Genomic DNA, 26,949 nt, shown 5'->3' on the forward strand with positions numbered 1-26,949 from the left:
AGCCTTTCGGAGGGAGAGAAAGGGCACCTTCACAAAGGGTTCGTAGACGCTATCTTTGATAAACTATCCGGTCCAGGGATTAGCCCTTTAGAGTTGTACTGAATCTTGGGCAGATTCCCAAGTAGGCTCTGCCTTTGCTGACATATACAAAGGAGCTGTTGGTGCTTCTCTAGCACATTCACACCTAATGATACAGAGCCTGTGATTGGCACTGAATGAAAGCAATGATACAGGCGCAAAGGGTAGCTTTCTTTTACAGCACAAGGTAAAGTAAAGCGAGAAGAATTTATGACTAAAGAACAAGGGTTGCACGAGCATGTTGGTAACTTAAAACGCTAGAAAATTCATTTTGGAGGGAAATCCAAGGACCAAGAAAATATCGGATACATACAAATGACACGTTTTAAATTAAAATGTATATGCCTTACCTTCATCTTCCGCCAGTATTTTCTAGTCAGATTTTTGGCTGGCTCTGAGAACGGTTGTATATGGGGAGAGTAAGCAGCACTCTACAAAACGAACCTTTTAAATGCCATTGTCTGAAATTAGCAATTTACAGTTAAAAATGAGGTAGAATTGAAGTGTACTCTTTCGTTAGTGTGCAGGAACTAAAACGCGAAGTAGTTGTCTCTCACTTGTTGCTTTATAACTCCATCGTGACTACATCATAAAATATTTTTGCTTCGTAATTTAAATGAGATGTTTTGAAATTGGTGGTATCTCTTTCTAAATTTCAAACTGTCAGCAGCATTTTTTTTTCTTAATAGTTTCATCCATGTCAAAGATCAAAGAAAATCCAGTCAATCTGCCTAGGGCAGAATTCACATCCCACTCTGGAGAACTCTGCCCAGGTTTTGAACAAGGTGTAGGCAGATATGTCCAGCATGTTCTGTAGATGAGGTATCGGTGCATGAACCACAGGTTATTGGATTATTCAGGAGTAGTATGTATTTTACTCCAAAGTTGTGTGTTTCCAAAAATATGCTGGTGTTGCTTTAGCTGGATACTGTATATACAATGTGGGATTTTTGGTAGTTAGATTTAGCAAGACAAGCACTAAATTGGTCTTGAACCATGTCAAATTACCACCCCATTTATGGTTTAGATAAATTACATTACATTTTTGCTCTTCCAGAATGAATTGTGAATACACCCATTGTCTCCTGCATCATAGGAAATAGGAGTACAGTAACTATGGTTTGCATAAAGTTGGTAGCTAGAGTGCTCAACTGGGTATGTCACAGCAGTATCTAAAATTGTCTTTTCACTGAAAAAATCGGTAATGCTTTTGTTAGCCGTTGTAGACTGCATTTAATATTCTGCAGAGCATTTACATCTGTAGAGGGATAACTGATAGTTGTTAAAAACATGTATAAAAGGATAACTATAGTGGGATTACATCCAGCTATAATGAGATAGTTGCCAACTACAGTATATTGAGCCAAATTCTGCTTTAGCTACATGGATTTCTCTGGGGTCACATGCATGTAACTAAGTGAAGACCGAATCAGACTCACTGTTCTGAATTTTGTCTAAATTTTAAAGAGAGTGAGAAAGAGACATCACTTTGAGCCATGTTCACAATTGCAGTGAATCTGGTTGTTAGAGGTAGAAATTATCTGAAGCTTTACTCCTCTGTAATAGTCATTCTTGTTACAGTTTACAGTATTTACTTGATCCCTTGGAGGGGGGTTATTACGTTACTATCCTCATATTCTTGTCTCTCCATTAGTTATGAACAGGGTCCTACCAAATTCAAAGCCATGAAAAACGCATCATGGACTGTGAAGTCTGGTTTCCCCCCATAAATCTGGTCTTTTGTGTGCTTTTACACAATACTATGCAGATTTCATGGGGGAGACCAGCGTTTCTCAAACTGGGGGTCCTGATCCAAATTGGAGTTGCAGGGGAATCACAAGGTTATTTTAGGGGGGTTGCAGTATTGCCACCCTTCCTTCTGTGCTGCCGTCAGGGCTGGGCTGGACAGAGAGCAGGATGCCCAGCTCTGAAGGCAGCGCCCCACCAGCAGCAATAGTGCCATCCTTACTTCTGCACTGCTGCTGGCGGCAGCTCTGCCTTCAGAGCTGGGCTCCTGGCCAGCAGCTGCTGCTCGGCCACCTAGCTCTGAAGGCAGCGCCACTGCCAGCAGCAGTGCAGAAATAAGGGTAGCAGTACCACAACCCCTGCCTACAATAACCTTATTGCCCCCCCCCCACACACACACACACACTCCTTTTTGGGTCAGGCCCCCAGAATTACAACACTGACATTTCAGATTTAAATATCTGAAATAATGAAATTTACGATTTTAAAAATCCTATGACCATGAAATTGACCAAAATGGATGTGAATTTGGTAGGGCCCTAGTTATGAATGTTAAGGAGGAAAATGCAGCCCTTCTTGCTCTCTAAGATGTCTCCAAACTGCAAGATACTATTTTTCACTAATTATTCACTAATTTGCTTGTTGAATTATTCATTTGCTATTTAGGTTCAAGTTTTAGATTTTAATAACCATTAATAATCAACAGAATTATTATTAATAAATATATATTATTTACATTAAATTGACATGTTAGTATTTTAGCATATTTAGCACTTTTACAGAACTTTTTAATTTTTAATGCTCTTTATAAATATTTAGTGCTTAATGTTAATATTTGCCTTTAGTTCCGTTATTCACTTTCACAATATGACTTCTCCAATTACCAGGCTATTCTGAAATGATCTCAGACAGCAGTTTCTTCTGTACTTAATCTGCAGTGTTGCTGCTGCTGCTTTTGTATGGCAAGAGAGGAAGTCCAAATTTGTGAGCCATTGTGTAAGTGAGCCACTTGATGTAAGTCTGAGATGCCACCAGTAAACAATCAAAGCAGGCACTGATTTACAGTGTGATCCATAGTTTGTGACTGGTGTCCACAGATACAATGTGAGTTGTTGCTCATCTTCCAAAGGTGCAAGAGATGATAGCATCTGCCATGCAGTGTTCTAAAATGGTTCAATGTGGGCCATTCTTTCCAGTGTAGGTTTAAGCCAGGAAGTTTTTTTGTGGGGTTCCGCAATGAGGAGTTTGTCTGAGACATTAGATTATCCCAGAATTCTTTTCAATGTGCTTCAGGATTGAATGAAAATGCTTTAAAAGCTATAGTCCAATCCCCAAAAGTCTTGCCAGATTTCAGTCCTTTTTTTGGAAGGTTCAGGTGGTCCTCATGAGTTGGTAAGTTCTTGTAGAAACAGCAGTTGGTGAGTTGTACAAGAACTTACCAACTCATGAGGACCACTGTATTCTCCTGTATTTGAAAGAGAGGATATCCTTTTACAGTCACCACCCCAACTGGCAAATGTTGAGGTTTTAATTGCATCCCTGTATATATGATTTATTTTGCTGTCTAAACAGGATAGCTTCTCATCAACAATAACTTTCTAGGGGAATATTTAGGGTATCTGTATGTGTATGAAACTTATTTTTTGCATACTGTACAGCTCCCAAAGTCTTGGCATTCTGTTGTCTGAGATGCTAACAAGAATTTATGGACCACTGAGTTGGAGGACAATATTTCTATTGTGTAGTAATCTGCTTATTCTGCTGTGTCTGGCTTCATCAAAGAGATTCTTGTATTTCAGAGCCCTGAATGTTCTGTGCTTCTCTTTAAAACTTTTAAAGTTTAATTTTACCATATCTCAGAAAATAAATCAGCTTCAAGTTAATAATTTAACAAAACTTTCAATAAAGAATTGGACCTTTTTGTAGTCAGATACTTATATTAGAGAACACCAGTTAGGTTTTCCTACAATCCATTCACAGCAGTTAATCTCATGAAATTTTGTTTACCTAGGTCTGTAGCATATGATTCAGAGGACTGATTTGAAGAACTATTACTTTTAAACTTGCAACATTAGTTGTTTCATTACAGTCGATTATTTTAGGATGCTTACTCATCTAGGCTTGTTGGTGTTTAATTTTTTTCTTTCAAAAGCTAGAAGAGCCATTAGTGGACAAGATTTTAAATTTACCCCCAGCTTTCACTATCAGTTTTAAAGCAATAAATGTGGAGTGCGGAAAGAAAAAATATTTCTATATGTTTAAAAAAGTCAGGTTTTTATGATATGTTTAACTGCCTGTATTTTTTCCTCTCATTCACCTCCCTCACATTCACAGCCTGACAAATGGCATTAAAGTTCATCCAAAATGTCTTTTGGGTCAATTTATTTAATATTTCACTATCCTGACAGACATTTGTGTGTGATGTTTTTTCATTACTGTTAGTTCAGTGTTCTTGCCAGTCCATCCTATTCCCTTCATCCCCCTGTCTCCTCAATATAATATAAATGAATAATTTCTTACTGGAAAAAGGCTAATTATAGGCTGTCAGTTCAAAATAGGATGGGAATGGGGTTGGTCAATATAATATGTGAGCTGTGTTTCACTTCTTTGCTGTTGCTTGTTGCTGAGTTGTTGCATAAAAAGAGAAAGCAATATAATAGGTTACAATTAATTTTGGATCCATGATTATATCTCCATAGTAAAGGTTGGGACTAAGTTCCATTATAAGCCTTATTTCTTGCTTGTCCAGCTTCCACATACCATAATTTTAACTAGGAACATTTTGATTTGGCCTAAAAATTGTCATATATGCTTTAAAAGCAAAGGAATGTAAATAGAATTGGCTAAACTATTTTTGTATTTATTGTATTAAATATCAAGAGTCTAATTTATTTTAATGAGAGTAAGATTGGGCCGCTGGTCACTGACAGACAGAAAATACTACCTTTAAGTTAAGGTTCCTATTTACTGTACAATATGTAAACCAAGGAATGTTACAGCTATAAAAACCTTAAGGCTGAAAAGTGTCGGAAAGAACAGTTATGGGAAGAAAGGTAAATATTCAAATGCACTCTTCATATTGTCTATAATACATGTCAGTGAGTTGCAAATTCCAAAAAGAACCTTAACTTCACCCATATTCCTGCCCAGTCTCAACATATAGACCATATCCCTCTTACATCATCCACCCTACATGTTTTGAATATGGGCTACAAACTGTCATAAACAACCACGCACCCACCATGCATGGCCCACAGACCCAATCACAGTCCATCTTTTGGCTTGCCTGTCTGTTATCAGAGATATGAACACCTTGTCTTTTGCCCTCCATATAAAGACCAGAGACAACACTCTTTTAAAGCAAGATTCTAAGGAACTCTATATTTTTCAGCTGCTGGTGTAATAATAGCAATATCTTAATTATTACTGAAAAAATCAAGTTTTGGCTTGTTTAAAGCTGTTGCTTTCTTGCTTCATAGGATGTCACCTGTGAGTGATATGTGGTACTATCACTGGAAACGGAAGCTGCCGCACTTTCTGTATTTATTTACTATCTACATGATATGTGTGCAGGATTTGGGTAAGTGAGAAAACTATCATCTCTTTCCAATAAAAAGATCATGGGCCCAGTTTTGGTGAATAAGAACTATCCTTATGTATGGCTGTATTATGTATTTCCGTTACTGTCACAATTTAATATTTTGATTACGTTGTAATTTGATAGTTTGATTTATGTTTTATGCTATTGCCAAGGTTCAGTTTTTCTGTTTTTGAAATACTGTTTCACTCTTCCATCCCTGCCATTTCTTTTTTTTTTTTCAGCTAATTGTGCAACTTGACTTTATTTGCTTGACCCTTTCTTCTGATTTTTCTTAGTAAGTTCTTGCATCTCTCCCGATTTTCTCATTCATTTCTGCTTCCCCTATTGAAAGAATAAGGTGTGATAGTTAAATATTTTTCCAAATTTGGGGGTGGGCATGTGTGTGTGTAATGTAGTGACTTTTCACATCACAAATAAATTGATCTTAAAAACTGTAAATGAAAGATGATGATGATTAATTTTAAAATAGTTTGTGCACATGCAATTTGAATGATATAAAATATATAAATGATATGATATAAAAATTGCTTAAAAATTTATAGAACAATCATATACTGGACAGGACATTTAATTAACAAGTCAGTCTTTGTCAGCCTGTATAAACTGGTGAGTGCAGAATTTTGTAACATTTTGAAATTATTGTCTGTAAACTGAAAACCTAGAGATTTGATTTACCAAATGCCTTTTCCTGACAATGAGTGCAGAAAGTATTTTAGGAGTTTCAGCTGCTTTGTTGGAAAAACCTCTGCAGTTTACTGGACAGTTCTTGAGCATAAGAAAAACTTAGAGCAGATTGTGGCTTGCTAATTCCATATCAAATGGGAAATTTTCCAGGTACTAACTTCCCATTGGAAAGACCATACTAAATCTGCAAAACAGGGTGGAATATATAGAGATGTTCTGTTTTTTTTAAAAACAAAGAAGTAAGAACTTTGAAATTTCATCAGAGGTTATGTATTTGTTAAACTGTCCAAGCTGCACATTCATAGTTTCAATTGCACAACAGTTTAAATGATAGGTTTCAGAGTAGCAGCCGTGTTAGTCTGTATTCACAAAAAGAAAAGGAGTACTAGTGGCAGTCTCTAAAGGTGCCACTAGTACTCCTTTTCTTTTAGTTTAAGTGATGTACTTTTTAAACGTAGATAAAATATTATAGACAGAAGTCTACACTTGGGGCCAGACTGTCTGCTGTAGCTGATTAGTTCTTAGCACAACTGGGGTGTGCAAAGGTCCTATGTGAATCCCTAAAGCTTATGCTCTAATAAATTGGTTAGTCTCTAAGTTGCCACAAGTACTCCTTTTCTTTATGTGAATCCCGTTGATCTTGAGCTCTCCAGCTGCCAGTCTGGTCCTTAGTGTAAAATAAACCAGCTGGGGGACGGCTCTAATTTTCATCAGCTGTTTAGTGGGCCCTGTGTCTGGCAGTTGTGGAATGCTGGGGCACAAGGATGCCTCAGACAGTCTCCCTGAGCTGGTCACTAGGAGGGTTCAGAGCCACTACAATGGCTCTGTACCATTGCAGTATCCCTCATTTACAGGGGCATATGTGCCAGCAGCTGGCTACACCAACTTTAAGGTTGCTTAATGCCAGTGGAGTGGTACAAAGAAGCCAAAATGCATTTGATAATCAGAGAGACAAGGTGGATGAGATAATATTGTTTATGGGACTAACTTCTGTTGGTGAGAGAGACAAGCTTTCGAGCTTACACAGAGCTCTTCTTCAGGTCACCATCAGAAATTGGTACAATAAAAGATATTACCTCACTCACCTTGCCTCTCTCATATCCTGGGACCAACACAGCTACAACAACACTGCAACATGCTCAAATAAATTGGTTAGTCTCTAAGGTGCCACTAGTACTCCTTTTCTTTTTGCGAATACAGACTAACACGGCTGCTACTCTGAAAACTGCATACTTGTTAATCTGGTATTTTGTTTTGAAATCCACTGATCTGATACTTGTCAATTTTTATGTTTCTGTTTTGTTTTGTTTTGTTTCTCCTGTCTTTTGGCTAAAAAGAAAACCTGTGTTTTATGTGTTAACCCCTTTATTGCTATTCGAATGTGAATGTGTGTAGGCAGGAGTTTTCTATTGTACATTACTTTTCAATTAATGGAACATCAGATCATCAGACACTTTAGATAGGATAGCCAGGAATAAACAATTTCAGTAGACAGATATGTTTGCAGTTCAGCAATGAAGCAGGTCACAAGCAAAATTTGTTGTTGACACTCTATTGAAATGAAAATGATACATTTACATTTCGTGTGATGTCATTTCAGTGGACTTGTCTTCAGACCCTTGGGTTTTCATTTTTAATGCTGTCCTTGCAACTCACAGGTGTGTTTCTTCTTTGTTAGGCCATAAGCTAGAGCTGCAATATACTAACCTTCCCCCCATATCTTTGTACTTTTTAATAGAAGTTTTGCTATTTGAGGTGTACTAAGCAGATTACAGCAGCCCTTTTAATGCATTACAGATTCTTTGCCATGTTTTTTCTTTTTACTAAAGATGTATGTCAGTTTGGCTTTGGACACGCATGGTATCCAGAATGTTAATGTTAGCTTAAATATTACTGAAGTTAATGCAATAGAATAAATGCCATAAAATCTCACATTCAGCCAGCTTCACTAGTGATCTGTAATCTCAGAAAGCTATCGATTTTTTGCACTTTGACTAGCGGAGGTTAGATATGTGGAAGGATGATGATAATCAGATGCCTTTCTCATGGATTAACTATAGGGCTGGTAGTCAAGGCAAAAAAAGTCAGTCATGCCTTTGTCGGGGCACAAATTCAAAAGTAATAATTTTACAGTGAGAGCTTTGCTTGCATAAGGATGCAGAATCAGGCTTATTTTCAGAAAGAAAACTCAAGGGAGGAATAAACACAGCATAAAACCTATAATAGTAGCAGAATTGTTTCTGAATAGAATGTTTGTTCAGAGTTTTCTGTGATGTGTCAGCAGCTATTTAAGGTGAACAGCTCCTTTTTTCTGAATTGGCTAGTTAAATGCAAACATACTGAAAGACAAGTGCAATAGCTCAGTGAATTACCCTAATATAGACCTGCTCAAAAGCACATTGAAGTCAGTGGAAACACTCCCAAAGATTCATAGATTTTAAGGCCAGAAGGGACTTCTGATCATCTAGTCTGACCTTCAGTCTAACGTAGGCTATGTGTTACCAGATTTGCCCATTACTTTGGGGTATGCTTATTTATTAGAGTTACTCTTCTGGGGGGAGGGGAGTTCTGTAATTCTGTTAATGTACTGCTTGTGTCACTTGTGTGTTCATATGGACCTCTACTCCTTCCTTCTGCAAGTCCCCTCCCAATGGAACTATTCTGCAGGACCTAGGTTCCCCGGGGCTGGATTTCTCCAGCCCTAGAACCAGATGAACACGGACACACACACATGCACACACTAACAGAGCAAGTCTGAGCAGACCGGATCAATCAGCACTTTCAAGCTGTCACCCTTATATGTCCCTGGACTCAGTGGGCTGGGTCAAGCAGCACTTTCAAGCTGCAACCTTATTATGCCACAGGTTTAGCACATACCTATCCCCACTTTCACGTCACAATTATACTGGTAGTAACTCACTTGATGAGCAAACCCCAAAGTATTTTGGGCACTACAGGGATCTTTAGCATTGCTGCAGAGTAAATGGGGAAGCTAAAAACACAAAAGAGTAAAGTTCAGAGAGAGAGAGAGAGAGAGAGAGAGATGCAACCAGCTTAACTATAAAAGTTATTTATTGAATAATAGTGATAACTACACAAGGAGAGCCTAAACCAACATAACAGTTACATTATTAAAGGTTAATACTTGAGATAGAAAAGAAAACAGAAAGAAAGAGAGAGAGGGATCTTATCCACTCCATGAGGCTTGAACTGGTTGGGGTTCCCAGGTGATGGTGGTAGCTCAGGGTCCTGGGTGCTAGAGGCAGGCAGAGCCCCTAGCACGATCAGTCAGGAGATGGAGTCCCAGTGAAACTGAGACAGAGTTTGGGTCCATGAATTACTTGGGCATAGGTAGGGGGTTTTGTAGAGAAACAACAGTGGTTCAAGGGAGAACACTAGATTTGTTTATGGGTAAACTGATGACTTAAGGGTTTTCTTTGGGCTAGACAATCGGAGCTGATCACTCTTGGCTATGGGTGGTGTTTCTTCCAGGGAGCTCACAGTGCAACTAGGCTGCTTCAGTATTTTGGATATCAATCAAGGACTCGTTACTAGAATTGATCTGATAACTGCTGAGCTGGGTGTGTGCAAGCATAGGTTCATTAACATCTGGACCAGAGATCCCCCATGATGCAGTGCTTCCCTGCTTTTCTGGTCCCAGCGTTCAGTGCAGTTCTCTGTTCTCCATTCTGTATGCTAATTGAGATGTCTCTCTGTCCCATCTTTCATGCAGATGAGGCTAGGGGAGTTGCCTCAGTTCTCCATTCTGTATGCTAATGGAGATGTCTTAATCTTGTCACCCTTGTCAGGAAGGTCTAGATGTGTCTTCTAATGCCCTCCATGCTCTCTGCAAGTCTTTTCTCTAATCGGTTTTGATTCAAGCAGAGACTGGTGGGGGGTGTCTTTCATGAGTCAGAAAGGCTGGATATTGCGCCCTGGTTCCCCAAGAATACAGACCTGGCTGGTATCAAGTTGGACTTTCCTGAATTAATTCCTGTTTGAATTAAAGCATGTCTTTTGAAAAAACTTGCAATCTTGATATACAATGTGCTTTGGATCAGGTCCTGGAAGATCATGGGACAAATCCTCAGCTGCTGTAAATTGTCATAGATCATTGACTTTTAATGGAGCTATGGCAATTTACACCCACTGAGGATCTGTATTTATCAACAGGATGAGAAATAGTGTATCTTTTCCCAGTGTAAGTCAGCCAGTTTGAGATATACAAATAGGTCAACATTTCTCCTGTAATTTGGGCAACTGGACCATTGGTTACCATACAGTGCTCTTAAAAATCAGTATAAAAAACAAACCAAAACAAAAAACACCTAATTCAAAGTTAAAGAAGTGCACTTTCCACTTCTTTTAAAGTGTAGAAATGCACATGGAATATCATCCCCAATATCCTGAACTCTGTTCTGTTCTACCCTATGCATCTGTTGCATCTTGTATGTAGGAGAGCAATGTTATGAGGAGTGTGGCCTGGTAGATAGGGCACAGAAGACCTGGTTTCTATTCCTGGCTCTGCCACTAGATTGCTGGGTGGCTGTGGGGAAGTCACATCCCCACTCTGTGCCTTACTTTCCACATCCGTAAAAATGAGACTAATGATCATTAGCTCCCTTATAAAGTGCTTTGAGATCTACTGATGAAAAACACTATGAAAGATCTGGTTGTTGTGGTGATGATGATAATAGAGTTTTTAATAAGGATGTTTTAAATCCATCCCATTTATGTAGCTGGGGGACTCTGGATTCCCTGTCTTTGTATTTGTACAATATGTAAGTTAATCCCTTGAACACTGACATAAAATCAACCTGAATTTTTGGTTCAGTGTTTAGGAAATTGGGAGATCCAGATACATTATATTTGACAGTATGACAATGTTCTGTGCCTTAGAAACCCTACATGCATTTGGGAAATTGTACTGAATGGTTGGCTTAAATACGGACATTTTTAGTGGAGATGTAAAAGTCTGTCTTTTTACAGTAATCTCATATCATCTAAAATAAGGCAGAAGTAGTTTGATATAGTGAAGTAAAAACATTGGGGGTTAATTGCCGCGGAAATATATAATTAACGTTTCAACAAGAGTTCAGTTAGATCACTTCTCAGTTGTTGTAGTTGCGGATGCATAGGAAGATGTCTGGTGTTTAGGATAGGATTGTTTCCTGATTTTGGTAGCTCTGTGGATTGTAACACAGGAGCAGAACCAAGGTTGTTTAGGTGACCTTAATTGTATGTTTATAACTGCATATTTGCTTTCTAATTAATTTAAGTATAATCTCTTCATTGAATTTCCAGCTTTTCTAATGTTTGTGCCTTTTGAGGGACTTGCAACATTTTCTTAAGAATTTTTATCCCTTTAAGTAAATGCTATAAATTTACAACCTTAACTACAGCTTAATCATTTTAATGTTATGCAGGACGTGAAAAAGATATTTTTAAAATAAACATACATAGAAAGAAACTATAGCTACAGTAGTTCCATACTATATCCCCTATTAGTGCTATTATGGAACCACTGTGTTGCAGCTGATATCACCCAACCTGTGGTAGGGGCTGATCTGAAGCCATTTAATGTCAGTAGCCATCTTTCCATTGACTTCAGTCTTTCAGTTGACTACAGTGGGTTTTCAGTGAGGTCCACAGAACAAGATGTAGGGAGAATAACTGTGTGTCATGTGATGTCACAGGTAGTGGTGTTCATTGGAGTGTAGGGAACCATGTTCCTCTTTCCAATGGCTATTTAAAAATATTTATTATTTGAACATAAGAATGGCCGTACTGCGTCAGACCAAGGGTCCATCTAGCCCAGTATTCTGTCTTTCAACAGTGGCCAGTGCGAGGTGCCCCAGAGGGAATGAACAGAACAGGTAATCATCCAGTGATCCATCCGCTGTCACTCATTCCCAGCTTCTGGCAAACAGAGGCTAGTGACACCATTCCTGCCCATCCTGGCTAATAGCCATTGATGGACCTATCCTCCATGAATTTATCTAGTTCTTTTTTGAACCCTGTTATGGTCTTGGCCTTCACAACATCCTCTGGCAAGGAGTTCCACAGGTTGACTGTGCATTGTGTGAAGAAATACTTCCTTTTATTTGTTTAAACCTGCTGCCTATTAATTTCATTTGGTGACCCCTAGTTCTTGTGTTATGAGAAGTAGTAAACAACACTTCCTTATCTACTTTTTCTATACCAGTCATGATTTTATAGACCTCAATCATATCTCCCCTTAGCCGTCTCTTTTCCAAGCTGAAAAGTCCTAGTTTTATTAATCTCTCCTTGTACAGAAGACATTCCATACTCCTAATCATTTTTGTTGCCCTTTTCTGAATGTTTTCCAAGTCCAATATATATTTTTTGAGATGGGGCGACCACATCTGCATGCAGTATTCAAGATGTGGGCTTACCATGGATTTATATAGAGGCAACATGATATTTTCTGTCCTATTATCTAACTCTTTCTTAATTATTCCCAGCATTCTGTTCTCTTTTTTGACTGCCGCTGCACATTAGGTGGATGTTTTTCCTAGAACTATCCACAATGAATCCAAGATCTCTTTCTTGAGTGGTAACAGCTAATTTAGACCCCATCATTTTATATGTATAATTGGAATTATGCTTTCCAATGTGCATTACTTTGCATTTATCAACGTTGAATTTCATCTGCCATTTTGTTGCCCAGTCACCCAGTTTTGAGAGATCCTTTTGAAGCTCTTTACAGTCTGCCTGGCTCATAGAATCATAGAATATCAGGGTTTGGAGGGACCTCAGGAAGTCATCTAGTCCAACTCCCTGCTCAAAGCAGGACCAATCCCCAACTAAATCATCCCAGCCAGGACTTTGTCAAGTCTGACCTTAAAAGCCTCTAAGGAAGGAGATTCCACCACCTCCCTCGGTAACCCATTCCAGTGCTTCACCATCCTCCGAGTGAAAAAGGTTTTCCGAATATCCAACCTAAACCTCCCCCACTGCAACTTGAGACCATTACTCCTCGTTCTGTCATCTGCTACCACTGAGAACAGCCTAGATCCATCCTCTTTGGAACCCCTTTTCACGTAGGTGAAAACAGCTATCAAATCCCCGCTCATTCTTCTCTTTTGCAGACTAAATAATCCCAGTTCCCTCAGCCTCTCCTCATAAATCGTGTGCTCCAGCCCCTTAATTATTTTTGTTGCTCTCCACTGGACTCTTTCCAACTTTTCCACATCCTTCTTGTAGCGTGGGGCCCAAAACTGGACACAGTACTCCAGATGAGGCCTCACCAGTGCCGAATAGAGAGGAATGATCACTTTCCTCTATCTGCTGGCAATGCTCCTACTTATACAGCTCCAAATGCTGGTAGCCTTCTTGGCAACAAGGGCACACTGTTGACTCATATCAAGCTTCCCATCCACTGTAACCCTTTGGTCCTTTTCTGCAGAATGCTGCCTAGCCACTTGGTCCCTATTCTGTAGCAGTGCATGGGATTCTTCCATCCTAAGTGCAGGACTCTGCACTTGTCCTTGTTGAACCTCATCAGATTTCTTTTGGCCCAATCCTCTAATTTGTCTAGGTCCCTCTGTATCCTATCCCTACCCTCCAGTGTATTTACCACTCCTCTCAGTTTAGTGTCATCTGCAAACTTGCTGAGGGTGCAATCCACGCCATCCTCCAGAGCATTAATGAAGGTATTGAACAAAACTGGCCCCAGGACTGAGCCTTGAGGCACTCTGCTTGATACCGACTGCCAGCTAGACATGGAGCCATTGATCACTACCCGTTGAGCCCAATGGTCTAGCCAGCTTTCTATCCACCTTATAGTCCATTCATCCAGGCCATACTTCTTTAACTTGCTGGCAAGAATACTGTGGGAGACCATATCAAAAGCTTTGCTAAAGTCCAGGAACAACATGTCCACTGCTTTCCCCTCATCCACAGAGCCAGTTATCTCACCACAGAAGGCAATTAGGTTAGTCAGGCATGACTTACCTTGGTGAATCTATGCTGACTGTTCCTGATCACTTTCCTGTCCTCAAAGTTTTAACTATCTTTAGTAATTTTGTATCATCTTCAGATTTTGCCACCTCACCGTTTACCCCTTTTTCCAGATCGTTTATGAATATGTTGAATAGGACTGGTCCCAGAACAGACCTCTGGAGGACATCACTATTTACCTCTCTTCATTCTGAAAACTGACCATTTATACCTACCCTTTGTTTCCTATCTTTCAACCAATTACCAAACCATGAGAGGACCTTCCCTCTTATCCCATGGCAGTTTACTTTGCGTAAGAGCCTTTGGTGAGCCTTGTCAAAGAATCTGAAAATCTAAGTACACTGTATCCACTGGATCCCCCTTGTCCACATGCTTGTTGACCCCCTCAAAGAATTCTAGTAGATTGCTGAAACATGATTTCCCTCTTTGTTTGTTTGTTTTTTTCAAGGGAAAGGTTAGAGAAGAGAGGGTGCCCGAAAGGTCTTCGCTTCCCCATAAGTTGAATAGAAATCAGTGAGGGGTCTGGATATACACAAACTGGGAGCCAGGTCAGGGTATTGGAGGGGTCATCCACATGTAAAAGAGCCAGGTACTAGTTTGGGATGTGACCCTATCCCCATGTAAGGAATACAGGAGCCAAGTCTGGGGTGTCTGTGGAAGGTGGTGAGTGCGGCTAAAGATGGGATTAGGGTGCCCACTTATATAAGGGTGAGGGACAGGTCTGGAGTTGAATGTCACCCTCCCTCCCCCCATGAACAAAACCTGGTGAGAGCAAGTTTGCAGGAGAGGGAACAAAGCAGAAAGCATGTGTATTAGCAGGGAAAGCTAGTACTGTGCATCTACTGTGAAAATTGATTCCGCTTTATCTTTAACATACCTTTCTTGCCTACATAACTCAGGAAGTGTGTATTTGCAACTGTTCTGAACCAGCCTACCCTAAACAAGGGCCAAAGATCTTATCTCCGAGTGAGTGCTGAAATAACTAAAAGCATAGTTGCTTATCTTTCTCCCTCCTGCCGTGTGTGCAGTAAGGATTGAAGTGCCAAGATACTATCCAAAACAGTCAGTAATTCTACATATACGGCTGAGAGGCAGGGAATGATTTGATAACTTTATTACTAATACTTTGCAAAAATTCTCTCCTGGCGTCACTGGGGTGGGGATAAGTGTGTATGTATTGGGTGGACACTGTGTGTAAGTGGAAGTGACATTTCTGACTCAGACACACAATGAGTACTTAGAAAGTTAGGAAACCTAAAGAAGTTTCAGTTAAAAAGGTATCTGCTTTCCTGTTGGCTAGAGGAAGGATATTTAATTTCTTAACTCTCCTCGAAAGATACCTTTTAACTAAACTTCTTTAGGTTTCCTAACTTTCTAAATACTCGTGTGTATGAGTCAGAAAAGTCACTTCCACTTCCAAGCAGCGTCCACCCAATAAAATAGATGTGCATATGTATATGGAAATTGAGAGGTTAGGTAGCATAATACCAAGATTCTCCCTAGTCATCCTGTAACACTTTCATTTATTCCCTTTTCCTGTTAATTTCCCTTCACATTTTAATGTAATCCAAAGCAATGTCAAAATAAGCACTCTATGCTGTATTTATTTAATGTCCAGATTTATGCTTTGATGGGGTATGCACTGAGACCTTTTATGGCTTTACATCTTTTGTTGAAATCTCTGAGTTGCCTCTTTTATACACCCCTGCCTTGACCAGCTAATTAATATGAAAATAAGTCACAGCTGGGATGATTTGTGCAGGAAGCAGTCTCTTATTATATTTATATTATTTTTTAACAATACATTTTTGATTGAACTGATTATTATCTCCCTTGAAGTGTTTTGAACTTATTCTATTAAACATAAAAATATTATCTTAAAAGCTTGCTGGGTGTCTCTCCTCGCCCCCTGCCCTCCATGTGGAACTGTAGCCAGAAAGTAGAATGCAGCCAAAAACGACTGAAAAAACTGAACTGAGGAAGAATTGGCAACACCTGCTCTATGCTTTCTGCTAATTTTTTTTTGTTCCACAGTAGTTGCAAAAATGGACTTTTTATAAATAAACCAAGGGATGAAAGCATGTCAGGAAGGGTAGTAATATTTTTAAAGCACCTGTTGAAGAGTATACCTTGAATAAAGATCATCTGCTTATCCCATCAAATATGGTTTGTGAAAACTGTAATTTACATATGTTATTGTGTTTGCTCCCCATAGCAGAGCCAAGAATAGAGCTCAAGTCTCCTGACTCACAGTCCAGTCCAATAAGTCCCATTGCCTCTCATAAAAGTTATGTTGTACAAAGGTTCACAAGTCCAAGTTGCTATAGTCCTCATCTGTTATAGAATCATAGAATATTAGGGTTGGAAGAGACCTCAGGAGGTCATCTAGTCCAACCCCCTGCTTTCAAAGCAGGACCAATCCCCAACTAAATCATCCCAGCCAGGGCTTTGTCAAGCCGGGCCTTAAAAACCTCTAAGGACGGAGATTCCACCACCTCCCTAGGTAACCCATTCCAGTGTTTCACCATCCTCCTAGTGAAATAGCGTTTCCTAATATCCAACCTAGACCTCCCCCACTGCAACTTGAGACCAAAGCTTCTTGTTCTGTCATCTGCCACCACTGAGAACAGCCTAGCTCCATCCTCTTTGGAACCCTCCTTCAGGTAATTGAAGGCTGCTATCAAATCTCCCCTCACTCTTCTCTTCTGCCGACTAAATAACCCCACTTCCCTCAGCCTCTCCTCGTAAGTCATGTGCCTCAGCCCCCTAATCATTTTTGTTGCCCTCCGCTGGACTCTCTCCAATTTGTCCCCATCCCTTCTGTAGTGGAGGGACCAAAACTGGACACACTACTCCAGGTGTGCCTCACCAGTGCCGAATAGAGGGGAATAATCACTTCCCTCGATCTGCTGGCATTGCTCCTATTACTACAACCCAATATACCCTTCACCTTCTTGGCAACAAGAGCACATTGCTGACTCATATTCCCTTAGCAGGATGAATGGCTTTCATTTCAGTATCTTCTATTCATCAGTCCTTTTAGAATTCTACTTTCCTCTACTATGAATGATTGACATCAGAAATCTTGGACAATAAAGCAGAAATTTTAGTTGAGAATAGGACAATCCCTCAAGTAAGAACTGATATCTACATAAATCTAGCAAGTTTGCCAAATTCATATTCATACAAAAATCTTAAAATGAGTAATCGATGGATAATTAAAATAGCTGATTTAATGTGCCTGCTGCTGTTTGGTTATCTTTGGTACCACTAAAGAGTCAATATTTGTCAATAAATGCCAGGCCCCAATCTTGCAGGTAGTTACTCACATGCCTTACGTTATTCACATGAGTAGTTCCATAGGATGTTGAATCTGGTTACATAATGGGATTGTTCAGGTGATTACAGATACGCATGTGCACATTCACTGGCTCAGGGCCTCAGAGATCACTATCTGATAACTGTGGGTAAATGCTGGATTTATAATGTCAGCATTTAATCACAGCTACCACACAGATAGCTGAGATAGCAAAGATTTTCCTTTATACAAACTACATGGACTTTGCTAAAAATAAAAGGTTTTTATTTTACAAAAAATTGAAGCAAGCAGAGTGAAAGAATTTTAGTCACTGCTTAAAAAATAGAAAATACATCAAATTACTCATTCAGATTTTAAGATTTTGTACAAATACACCTGAATAAATAAAGTCACACTTGCTATTCCTCTGGCTGCTGTGCCATCAGTATTTCCTCCATTCCTCATGTCTGAAAGAAAAAATAAAGTTGGCTAAGCATGGGCTATAAAATTTTTTCCTCACAGTTAACTAGAAATATCCATGCAGCACAAAAATAAATTACAAGGGAAAACAGTATGACTTTAACATGACATGGTGAACAATAGCCCCAACCTCCCATCACTGCTGCTTGTGAACCACCCCATTGCCCCAAGATCAGCTACAAAAGAAGCATCAATGGGGAGAGGGTGGGGGGAAGTGGCTAGTGGCTACCCCCCACCTTAAGCATTTGGACCTGGTAAGTTCTTGCCATGAGAATCCAAGTCTTCTACAGGAACAAAAAATGGTATCGAGCAATGACAACCCAGTAAAATGTATAATGATAGTAGGTCAAAATCAGATCAGGCCCACAATAATATTTAATCAATCGGGTTCAAGTCATACTGGAACTCTACAAAATGCCTTTCCAGCACTTTTTTTGTGTGGAGACAGAACGGTGTTCCAGTACTTAAGGTACTACTACTGGAAGTGTGTTTTGACACTTCTTTGTTTCCGACTGAAGTACTGCTAAGCAAGTTAGGCTCTTCACAGACCTCAGTCAAGACTGGTGTCCCTTGCTGAGCCACACCCTGCATCATGCCATTACAGAGTGGGAGTCTGCACTGCATCTTTGTTCTTTTATATCATTAAACGCATTTTGAAGAGAATACTTGCACCTGCTATTGGCACAAACTATGCACCCCAATTTGTAGTCAGTGTCTGATAAAATTTAAGGACAGAAATTGAGCATCCAACTAATCAAACTACTCTCTCAAAAATAATACCAATTATGAATTTGTGACAGTTTTCGTAATAGACAAGATCATTTATAGCAAAGGAATAAATCGAACAGAATTTGCCCTTTCTTGTAGTATTTTTCCTTGTCTTTCATTTTGGATTTTGTCCCACTTGTCTTTCATATTTGGACCTTCGCAGTTTGAGAGGTACATTCATAATTGCTTTGTTATTGGGAAACAATTTTCTTTTTCTTGTTGCTAATTATTCTCAAGGTTTCCCCCCTGTGGTCTTCCTGTCATCACTTTCTATTCCAAAAGCTTCCTGTTATGTAAATTCTATATATCTCATTGTGTCTCAATTATGTTTTGGATTGTTGACTGCACGGCACTCGAAACTGTAGGGCATATTTTTTTTAAGTCATTTGAGGCAATAGAATCCCTCACCGTTTTAATTCAGTTGTTTGTTTAATATTCTGAAGCGACTAGAATAATATTTTATAGTTAAAATTTAAAATGTTTACTATTTAATGGGTACTATACATTTATTTTGTTTACTAAAACACTGCTGTACAGTTAAAAATTTACTTTGTATGTTTGTGTACCATTTTGCATTATTTTTAGGTCCCATTAAAATTTAGGTTTCAATCCTGAAAGTACTTATTCTGGGCATTCAGGTGTAATCCCATTGTCTTCAGAGGGCCAACTCATGGAAGTAAGTGCTACCCCCAGTGGTAAATATGTGCACGATTGGGCCCTTACACAGCAAGAAAAATAGAAATGTGGAAAGAGCTTAATACAACTGGCCTGATTATTTACGGGGTGCAATATGATCATAGTTTTTTCCAAGTTCCAGCTTTTTTCCATTATGAATACAGTTCAAGATGGGTGTCAGGATACTGCAACTCCCCATCTTAAACAGAGTTTGTTTTGTTCAGATACATGCTCTGGCTGCTCACTGTTCTCCTAATTAATGGTGCAATGGCAAACCCATTCTATCAAGCTGAGGTCATCTTTTATCAGAACTTGGTTATGAGGTGGAGAAAAAGACTTAATGGCTGAAGTTATCACAGAGGCATTTGTGGCAAGAGACACAGTCCTGAGTGTGTGATTTTTTTTTTTTTTTTAGGTGGAGGGGGTGGAATGAAGGAGTGACGTTATGGCTACACGAGAGAGCTTGCTTGTCAATTTAGTTAATCCACCCCCAATGAGTGGTTGGGGAGAAACTCTCTTTGGGAGAAACTCTCCCATTGACATAGTGCTGTCCACACTAGCACTTAGATTGGTGTAAGGAGAGGTGACTTATTCACACCCTGAAGTGACATAAGGTATACCAACATAAGTGACAGTGTAGACATAGCCTCAGTGTGGGTTTCTCATTGCCTGCCTGGGATTTACAGAAAACTATTAGTAACTGCATCTGAATTTAAAATCTTTTAATAATTTTTCTTCAGTGTCTACTTTTTCCAATTCTCCAGCATATTAGCATATTTCATACTAGATATGTGACAGGAGCTGATACCCAGGAACCATACCGTAATCATATCAGCTGAATGCAGCAATCACTACAATGCCCCAAAGAATATGGATATGATTTTATGGAATGAAGTCGAAAAGAGCTACTTCCCATGTTGGAATAAAGTGTGTATTCATGTGTTCCCTAGGCATTGAGCAATTATCTCAAATGATTGATTTGACTGTTTCTGTGTTTTTGACTTTGTAAAATATTGTTATTACTTTAGAAATCAACCCTATAATATATACTTGAAAAAATAAAGGCAGAAAAAATGATAGCATTAACAGAAAGCAGAACTGGTTAGAAAGAAAAATGAGAAGTTTTTTGCTTCTTAATTTTGTTTGTGTGATATGAGTAATTGAGGAACTGGAACTGCTCCAATGGGATTTTTTTCCCTATAAATAAGAAAGTAAAATTGGATGGTACAAACAGATCTAGTTATGTAAAGATATGGTTTCCTGTACTATAAAATCTAGACTTTTTTTTTCTTTGAGCTGTTAAAGCCTAGCATGATAAGATACTTGTTTCTTAGAGGACAGCTTGGTTAACCTTATTATGGATCATATGCACCTGTTTAAATTTTGTCTGTTGGATAGATGAGATGTTTGTCCATTGTATTAGTAATTAATTTTTTTTGTAATTCTTTGTGGAGATGGAGGGCCCCAATCCTGGGTTGTATTCAAGTATTCTCCACAGACCTCAGGAAGTGGGAAGCAAATAAGACAAAAGTGGTGTTAAGTAACCTGATCCTTGAGCTGCCTAGCAACCACATGGTCTCTGGCATCACAAGTTAGAGCAGCCTCAACAGTGTAGCTCAAGCTTACACTCAGCTGCCTCTGGCCTTCAAAGGGCTGTTCCAGTAGCCAGGGATCACCAGTGCATAAAGACATCCCTGCCATCTCCACTTTCCCCTGCCCATGCCCACTTCACAAATGGCCAGGATAGGGAGTGGAGTAGCAGGTGTATGTCACCCAGGGATTTGTCCACATGGGGCGGGGGGAAGGAGGAGGAGGGACTAGCCACTTAAACTGATATAAAACAGCCATAGCATAGACCAGGCCATAAAACTGTCTACAAATTGGAAAGTTTATATTCTGTTCTGTCAATTACTGAATAACCCATAAAAGCAAATTAGTCAACTGTGTTCTCTCCCTGCTCCAGGTATTTCAGTTAAGAGTGGATGATTGCTTTCTGAATAACAGAAGCAGCATCAATAGCAGTAGAAAATGCTTCTTTTGTTTAGCTCTGTACTTGTCTCACAGATAGCATTTTAATTAAGGTCACTATTGGAAAGTGACAGTGAGGCTCAAGAAAGCATCTCTATAAATGTATATATATATAAAATGTACACGTACACACACACACACACACGTACACACACACCCCCAATGGACCATAAAGCCATATTTTTCACAGTAATATAATGTCAAGTAAGTACTTCCTAGACCCTTTGCCAAAAAGCTAGTGACTGTTACCTATAAACAGTTCTTGCCTTCTCTGCTTAGCTGTTTTTTTTCAGCTGATGCACACAGTATAAACTGCATGAAGGAACCACCCCTCTCTGAGACATCCCCTCTGGTGCTTCATCCTTTGTTGACTTTGTCCACTTCTGAAGTGTTTGAAGCTGTTACAGAATGTCTATAAAATCTCAAGTGTTGAGTGACAGTTTGGCAATTTAATTAAAGTAATTATTAGCTACACTCCAGATGCTGAGAAAAGACTTCCTATTCTGTTATGTTTGGATGCCTAAATTCTCTCAGATATAACAATGGAGTGTATCAAGTGATGGAAACATTGCTGAAAAGTCTTTCCATATTCGTAAAATCTCTTTCATAGAGATTGTTTTCAAAACACTTACGTTTCCTTGTGATCTTATCAATTTTCCCTGTGTAGTCACAATTCTGAATACTAATGAAGGACTATTCATTGTTAGAGTGTGTAAATTTTTTTCAAATTTCCACATTTTTTTGATGAAAAACAGGACATCTGTGCAAACTTTTGCAATTCCCTCTCCCCCCTAATTTTCAATTTAGTTTTATTGTTAATTTAGTTTTTGTGATTTTCTGGGAGGGCAATGGAGGAGTTGATCTATAACATTTTTCTAGAACAAATGGGAAAATGAGCCATAAAAGAGAATAGCAGCAAATGTTCTCTTTGTTGCTTGACATCAGGAGCAATCCAGTTCAGACAGACCTTCTCTAAACAATGGGTTTGAACAGAATTTTGTGAAGTAGGAAATAAGAAGCTGTATGATTGATGTTCATCAATATATATTATGAGAGTTCTTACAGTTTTTCTCCTAGTCAGTAGATGATAAATGTCCCAGTTTCTTCTGCAACTTGCATATTTTGTGTGAACATCCTTACTTGATGGTGATTAAATGATAATTTAGTGTCAGATCCAAAGAATTTGCAAGTTAATCGTTTTACTCATGTCAAGGTTCCTCCCCCACTCTGAACTCTAGGGTACAGATGTGGGGACCTGCATGAAAAACCTCCTAAGCTTATCTTTACCAGCTTAGGTCAAAACTTCCCCAAGGTACAAAATATTCCACCCTTTGTCCTTGGATTGGCCGCTACCACCACCAAACTAATACTGGTTACTGGGGAAGAGCTGTTTGGACGCGTCTTTCCCCCCAAAATACTTCCCAAAACCTTGCACCCCACTTCCTGGACAAGGTTTGGTAAAAAGCCTCACCAATTTGCCTAGGTGACTACAGACCCAGACCCTTGGATCTTAAGAACAATGAACAATCCTCCCAACACTTGCACCCCCCCTTATCTGGGAAATGTTGGATAAAAAGCCTCACCAATTTGCATAGGTGACCACAGACCCAAACCCTTGGATCTGAGAACAATGAAAAAGCATTCAGTTTTCTTACAAGAAGACTTTTAATAAAAGTAGTAGTAAATAGAAATAAAGAAATCCCCCCTGTAAAATCAGGATGGTAGATACCTTACAGGGTAATTAGATTCAAAAACATAGAGAACCCCTCTAGGCGAAACCTTAAGTTACAAAAAAGATACACAGACAGAAATAGTTATTCTATTCAGCACAGTTCTTTTCTCAGCCATTTAAAGAAATCATAATCTAACACGTACCTAGCTAGATTACTTACTAAAAGTTCTAAGACTCCATTCCTGGTCTATCCCTGGCAAAGACAGACTATAGACAGACACACAGACCCTTTGTTTCTCTCCCTCCTCCCAGCTTTTGAAAGTATCTTGTCTCCTCATTGGTCATTTTGGTCAGGTGCCAGCGAGGTTACCTTTAGCTTCTTAACCCTTTACAGGTGAGAGGAGCTTTCCCCTGGCCAGGAGGGATTTCAAAGGGGTTTACCCTTCCCTTTATATTTATGACAACTCATGTAATCAGTTTATTGAACTCAGGAGAGGAAAATTACTCATGTGAATACATGTTTGCAGGATTTGTCCCATTCCTTGCATAATGGACATGGATACTTTTGAGAGACAAGGTGGGTGAGATAATATCTTTTACTGGACCAACTTCTGTTAGTGAGAGAGACAAGCTTTCGACCTACACAGAGCTCTTCTTCGGGCTAGGGAAAGGTACTTAGAGTGTCACAGCTAAATACAACGTGGAACAGATTGTTTAGCACAGCGGGTCTCAAACTTTTTCTGTTGGCATCCCGTTCCAGACAGCAAGCCTCTGAGTGAGACACCCCCTCTTATAAATAAAAAAACATTTTTATATTTAACACTATTTTAAATGCGAAATGTATAACCCTGTTTAAAATGAATTTATCTTTTCTCACCGCTTTTAAATTAAGAGTAAATCACATTTTTATTGAATTATTGTTATAAGCAGAAAAGTTATTTTTTTTTAAATAGTTACTGTTTAATACTGGGGGGGGGGTGAAGAAACGTTGTCAGTATCACTTTTCACAGCAGACTTGGTGCCTCATTGCCACCCTTATTCTTACACTATTGCTGCTGGCAGCAGGTGCTGCCTTCAGAGCTGAGCGGCCAGAGAGCGGACCAACAGAAGGTGGTCCAATAAAAGATGTTAGTCTAGGGTTACCGTATTTCAAGTTCCCAAAAAGAGGACACTGCTGGGGGAGGGAGTGGAGAAGGGAGGAGGCAGAAAGGGGGAACTGGCAGGGGTACTCACTGGAAGTGGGGGGGCCGTGTCACTCTCTGTCATGTTGGCAGGGCAGCTGGTGCAAGCACAGGATGCAGTGGTATCTGTCAGTCAGTGCCTCTATGTGGGACCCCCTCCCCACAGCTGGGAGTGGGGCCTGAGTGGGCGGGATCTGGCGGCTGTGGAATACAGGGGAATGGACCAATCAGCTGCCTATGACCGGGAGGGACCAACTGGGGATCTTTCTGAGCTGCAGCATCTTCTCTGAAAAAATCCTGGACATTGCCTGCTGTTTGAAAAATCTGGCTCAAAAAAAGAGGCAATGTCTGGGAAAACCCAGATGTATGGTAACCCTAGATATTACCTCACTCACCTCGTCTCTAGTATCCTGGGACGAACACGACTGCAACTACACTGCATATCTTAGAATGTGTTAACTAATACTAAACAATCTGGTCCACCTTGTATTTCGCTGTGACACTGAGTACCTCTCCCAGATCTGAAGAAGAGCTCTGTGCATGCTTGAAAGCTTGTCTCTTTCACCAGCAGATGTTGATCCAATAAAAGATATTATTTCACTCACCTTGTCTCTCTAATATCCTGGGACCAACACAGCTACAATACTGCAAACAATAGATAATTATGGGATGGTATTAAGATTATCAATCTTGGACTGGGTATTTTTTCTGAATCGTGGGTATCAGAAAAATTAATTTTAGGAATATTGTATTTTTAATTTTCAGAAAACTCTGAGGCCCTGATCTTGCTAGGTGCCTTACACCACTAAGTTTGGGTGGGGGGGAAGGGGGGTTTGAAGGTGTTTGGCACCTCACAGGTTCAGGCCAGGTCTACACTATAAACTTACATCGGTATAACTACGTCACCCAGAGGTGTGAAAAATCCGTACCCTTGGGCGGCGCAGTTATACCAACCTAACCCCTAGTGTGGACAGTAGTATGTTGACGGGAAGGCTTCTCCCCTCAACATAGCTACTGCTTCTCGCAGAGGGGGTTAACTGCCGATCGGAGAAGGTCTCCTGCCGGCGTAGTAGCATCTTCACTGAAGCTCTACAGTAGCGAAGCTACACCGTTCTAAGTGTAGATCTGCCCTTGGGCTCTGACTTAAAGAATATGCTCCTTAGAGATCAAATGGGAGTTTCAAAAGTAGTTACCATTCAACTTAACTCTGCTCCCACTGAAGTAAATGGAAGCTTTACCACTGACTGCAATAAGAGGAGTTAGACCAATGAATGCTTTTGAAAATCCCACTCCCAATAATCCAATTAAAAACAGTCTAGTTTACATCTTAGCCTAGCAAAGTTATTATGTCAGAAGAAACGAAACCTATCTTTCCCCCCTTTGTCTGCTACTACAGTAATGCCATTCAGTGTTCAGGATGGAAAAGGCTTAGAGGAAGAAAGAAGAATTGCTGTGTACACTTGGCAGTGATTACATGTTTTAGCATGTGGTTTTGTATAGACCTTACTATGATCTCACCCACTAATGCCTGTAATGGAAGGGGATTTTGTATTCTGCTTTTCACCTCTATAATCATCATGTCATATGATGACAATAAACTGATGCTTAAGGAATGACTTGATCCCCTGCTAAAGACCCTAATGCACAAATCCCATTGGAGGCATTGATATTAAATGACTTTTAGTCACCTCCACTCAGACTTAATGCAGACATTCCTGTAAATACTTGCACAATATTGCCCTGATTTTCAGTAGTGCTGAGCACCTGAGCTTCCCATGACTTCACTGGGAGCTATGGGTGCTCAGTCCTTCTGAAAATCAGACCAATACTAAGAATACAGAACTGTTTTCATATTTGTATATAATATATTGTATCCAAATATACATATATTATATATATTGTATATAATACATATTTTCATCTAATTAGATCTGGCACTGTGTTAATTATCTGTGTTCTGATTCCAATAATCCTCTTCTAAATAAGCTTTAAAGAACCTTACTGGTCACTGTTCAGAAATTGGTAGGGGCGATAAAGCAGTCAGTTGAATCTGAGCATCCATCCATGTTTCTACCTATTCATCCATGTATAATCTGGTTGTTTTTAATCCTAACTCACAGAGAAAAGCTTTCCTCACCCCTGTGAACAAATTAGTTTTGATCACATTGGGATGAAAGATTTGTTGTGGTTTTACAATAACTTCACTATGCTGTGTTGGCTCCTGATCGTAGGACTGTACAGTCCAGGCCAAATTCTAATCTCAGATGTGTGGTGTGCAGCGCTCCTTATCTTAAATAATCAGCTACTGCTTTTGTTCATTTGAGATACATAAAGTACTGCACAAACATCTTGTATCAGCAGGGAGCAAGGCACAGTTCCAAAGAAAATAAAAATCTAATCTTTTGGCAATTTATACTATTTCTTATTAGACGTGTGCTTAGTGTTCCATTTAAAAAAATCACTTTTAGTTTAAGGAATCCTATCACCACGATAGGAAATAAACCTGCCACAATTTAAAAGCAAAAATGGGTTTAAATTAGAATCAGGTCAATGAATTTAAAAGATATTAAGCCATATTTTTATTTTGGATAATACTTTAACCTGCCCTCTAGGAGACAAAGGTAACATAAATTAGTTTGTAGCAGTTGGTGGAAGTTAAAGTAAGTGACAAATGTAACTGTTCAATCTTCTTTGACAGTTTTCCCTATATCATTTGTTTTATTTCTTTATTTTAAATACAGTTCCTGTTTGTAGT

General features: G+C 39.4%; 1 protein-coding gene across 1 annotated transcript in view; it reads left to right on the top strand.

Annotated features, from left to right (window-relative positions):
* The first annotated feature begins 215 nt into the window (after positions 1-215).
* ADGRG6 (adhesion G protein-coupled receptor G6) overlaps positions 216-26,949 on the top strand; it is a 155,047-nt gene continuing 128,313 nt past the window's right edge. Inside the window, exons 1-2 of the mRNA XM_077811779.1 lie at positions 216-265; positions 5,304-5,404. Of these exons, the coding sequence (XP_077667905.1) occupies positions 216-265; positions 5,304-5,404 (151 nt within the window). The remainder of the gene's footprint in view (positions 266-5,303; positions 5,405-26,949) is intronic.

Source organism: Eretmochelys imbricata, chromosome 3 (genome assembly GCF_965152235.1).
Source record: "Eretmochelys imbricata isolate rEreImb1 chromosome 3, rEreImb1.hap1, whole genome shotgun sequence".
Classification (NCBI taxonomy): Eukaryota; Metazoa; Chordata; order Testudines; family Cheloniidae; genus Eretmochelys; species Eretmochelys imbricata.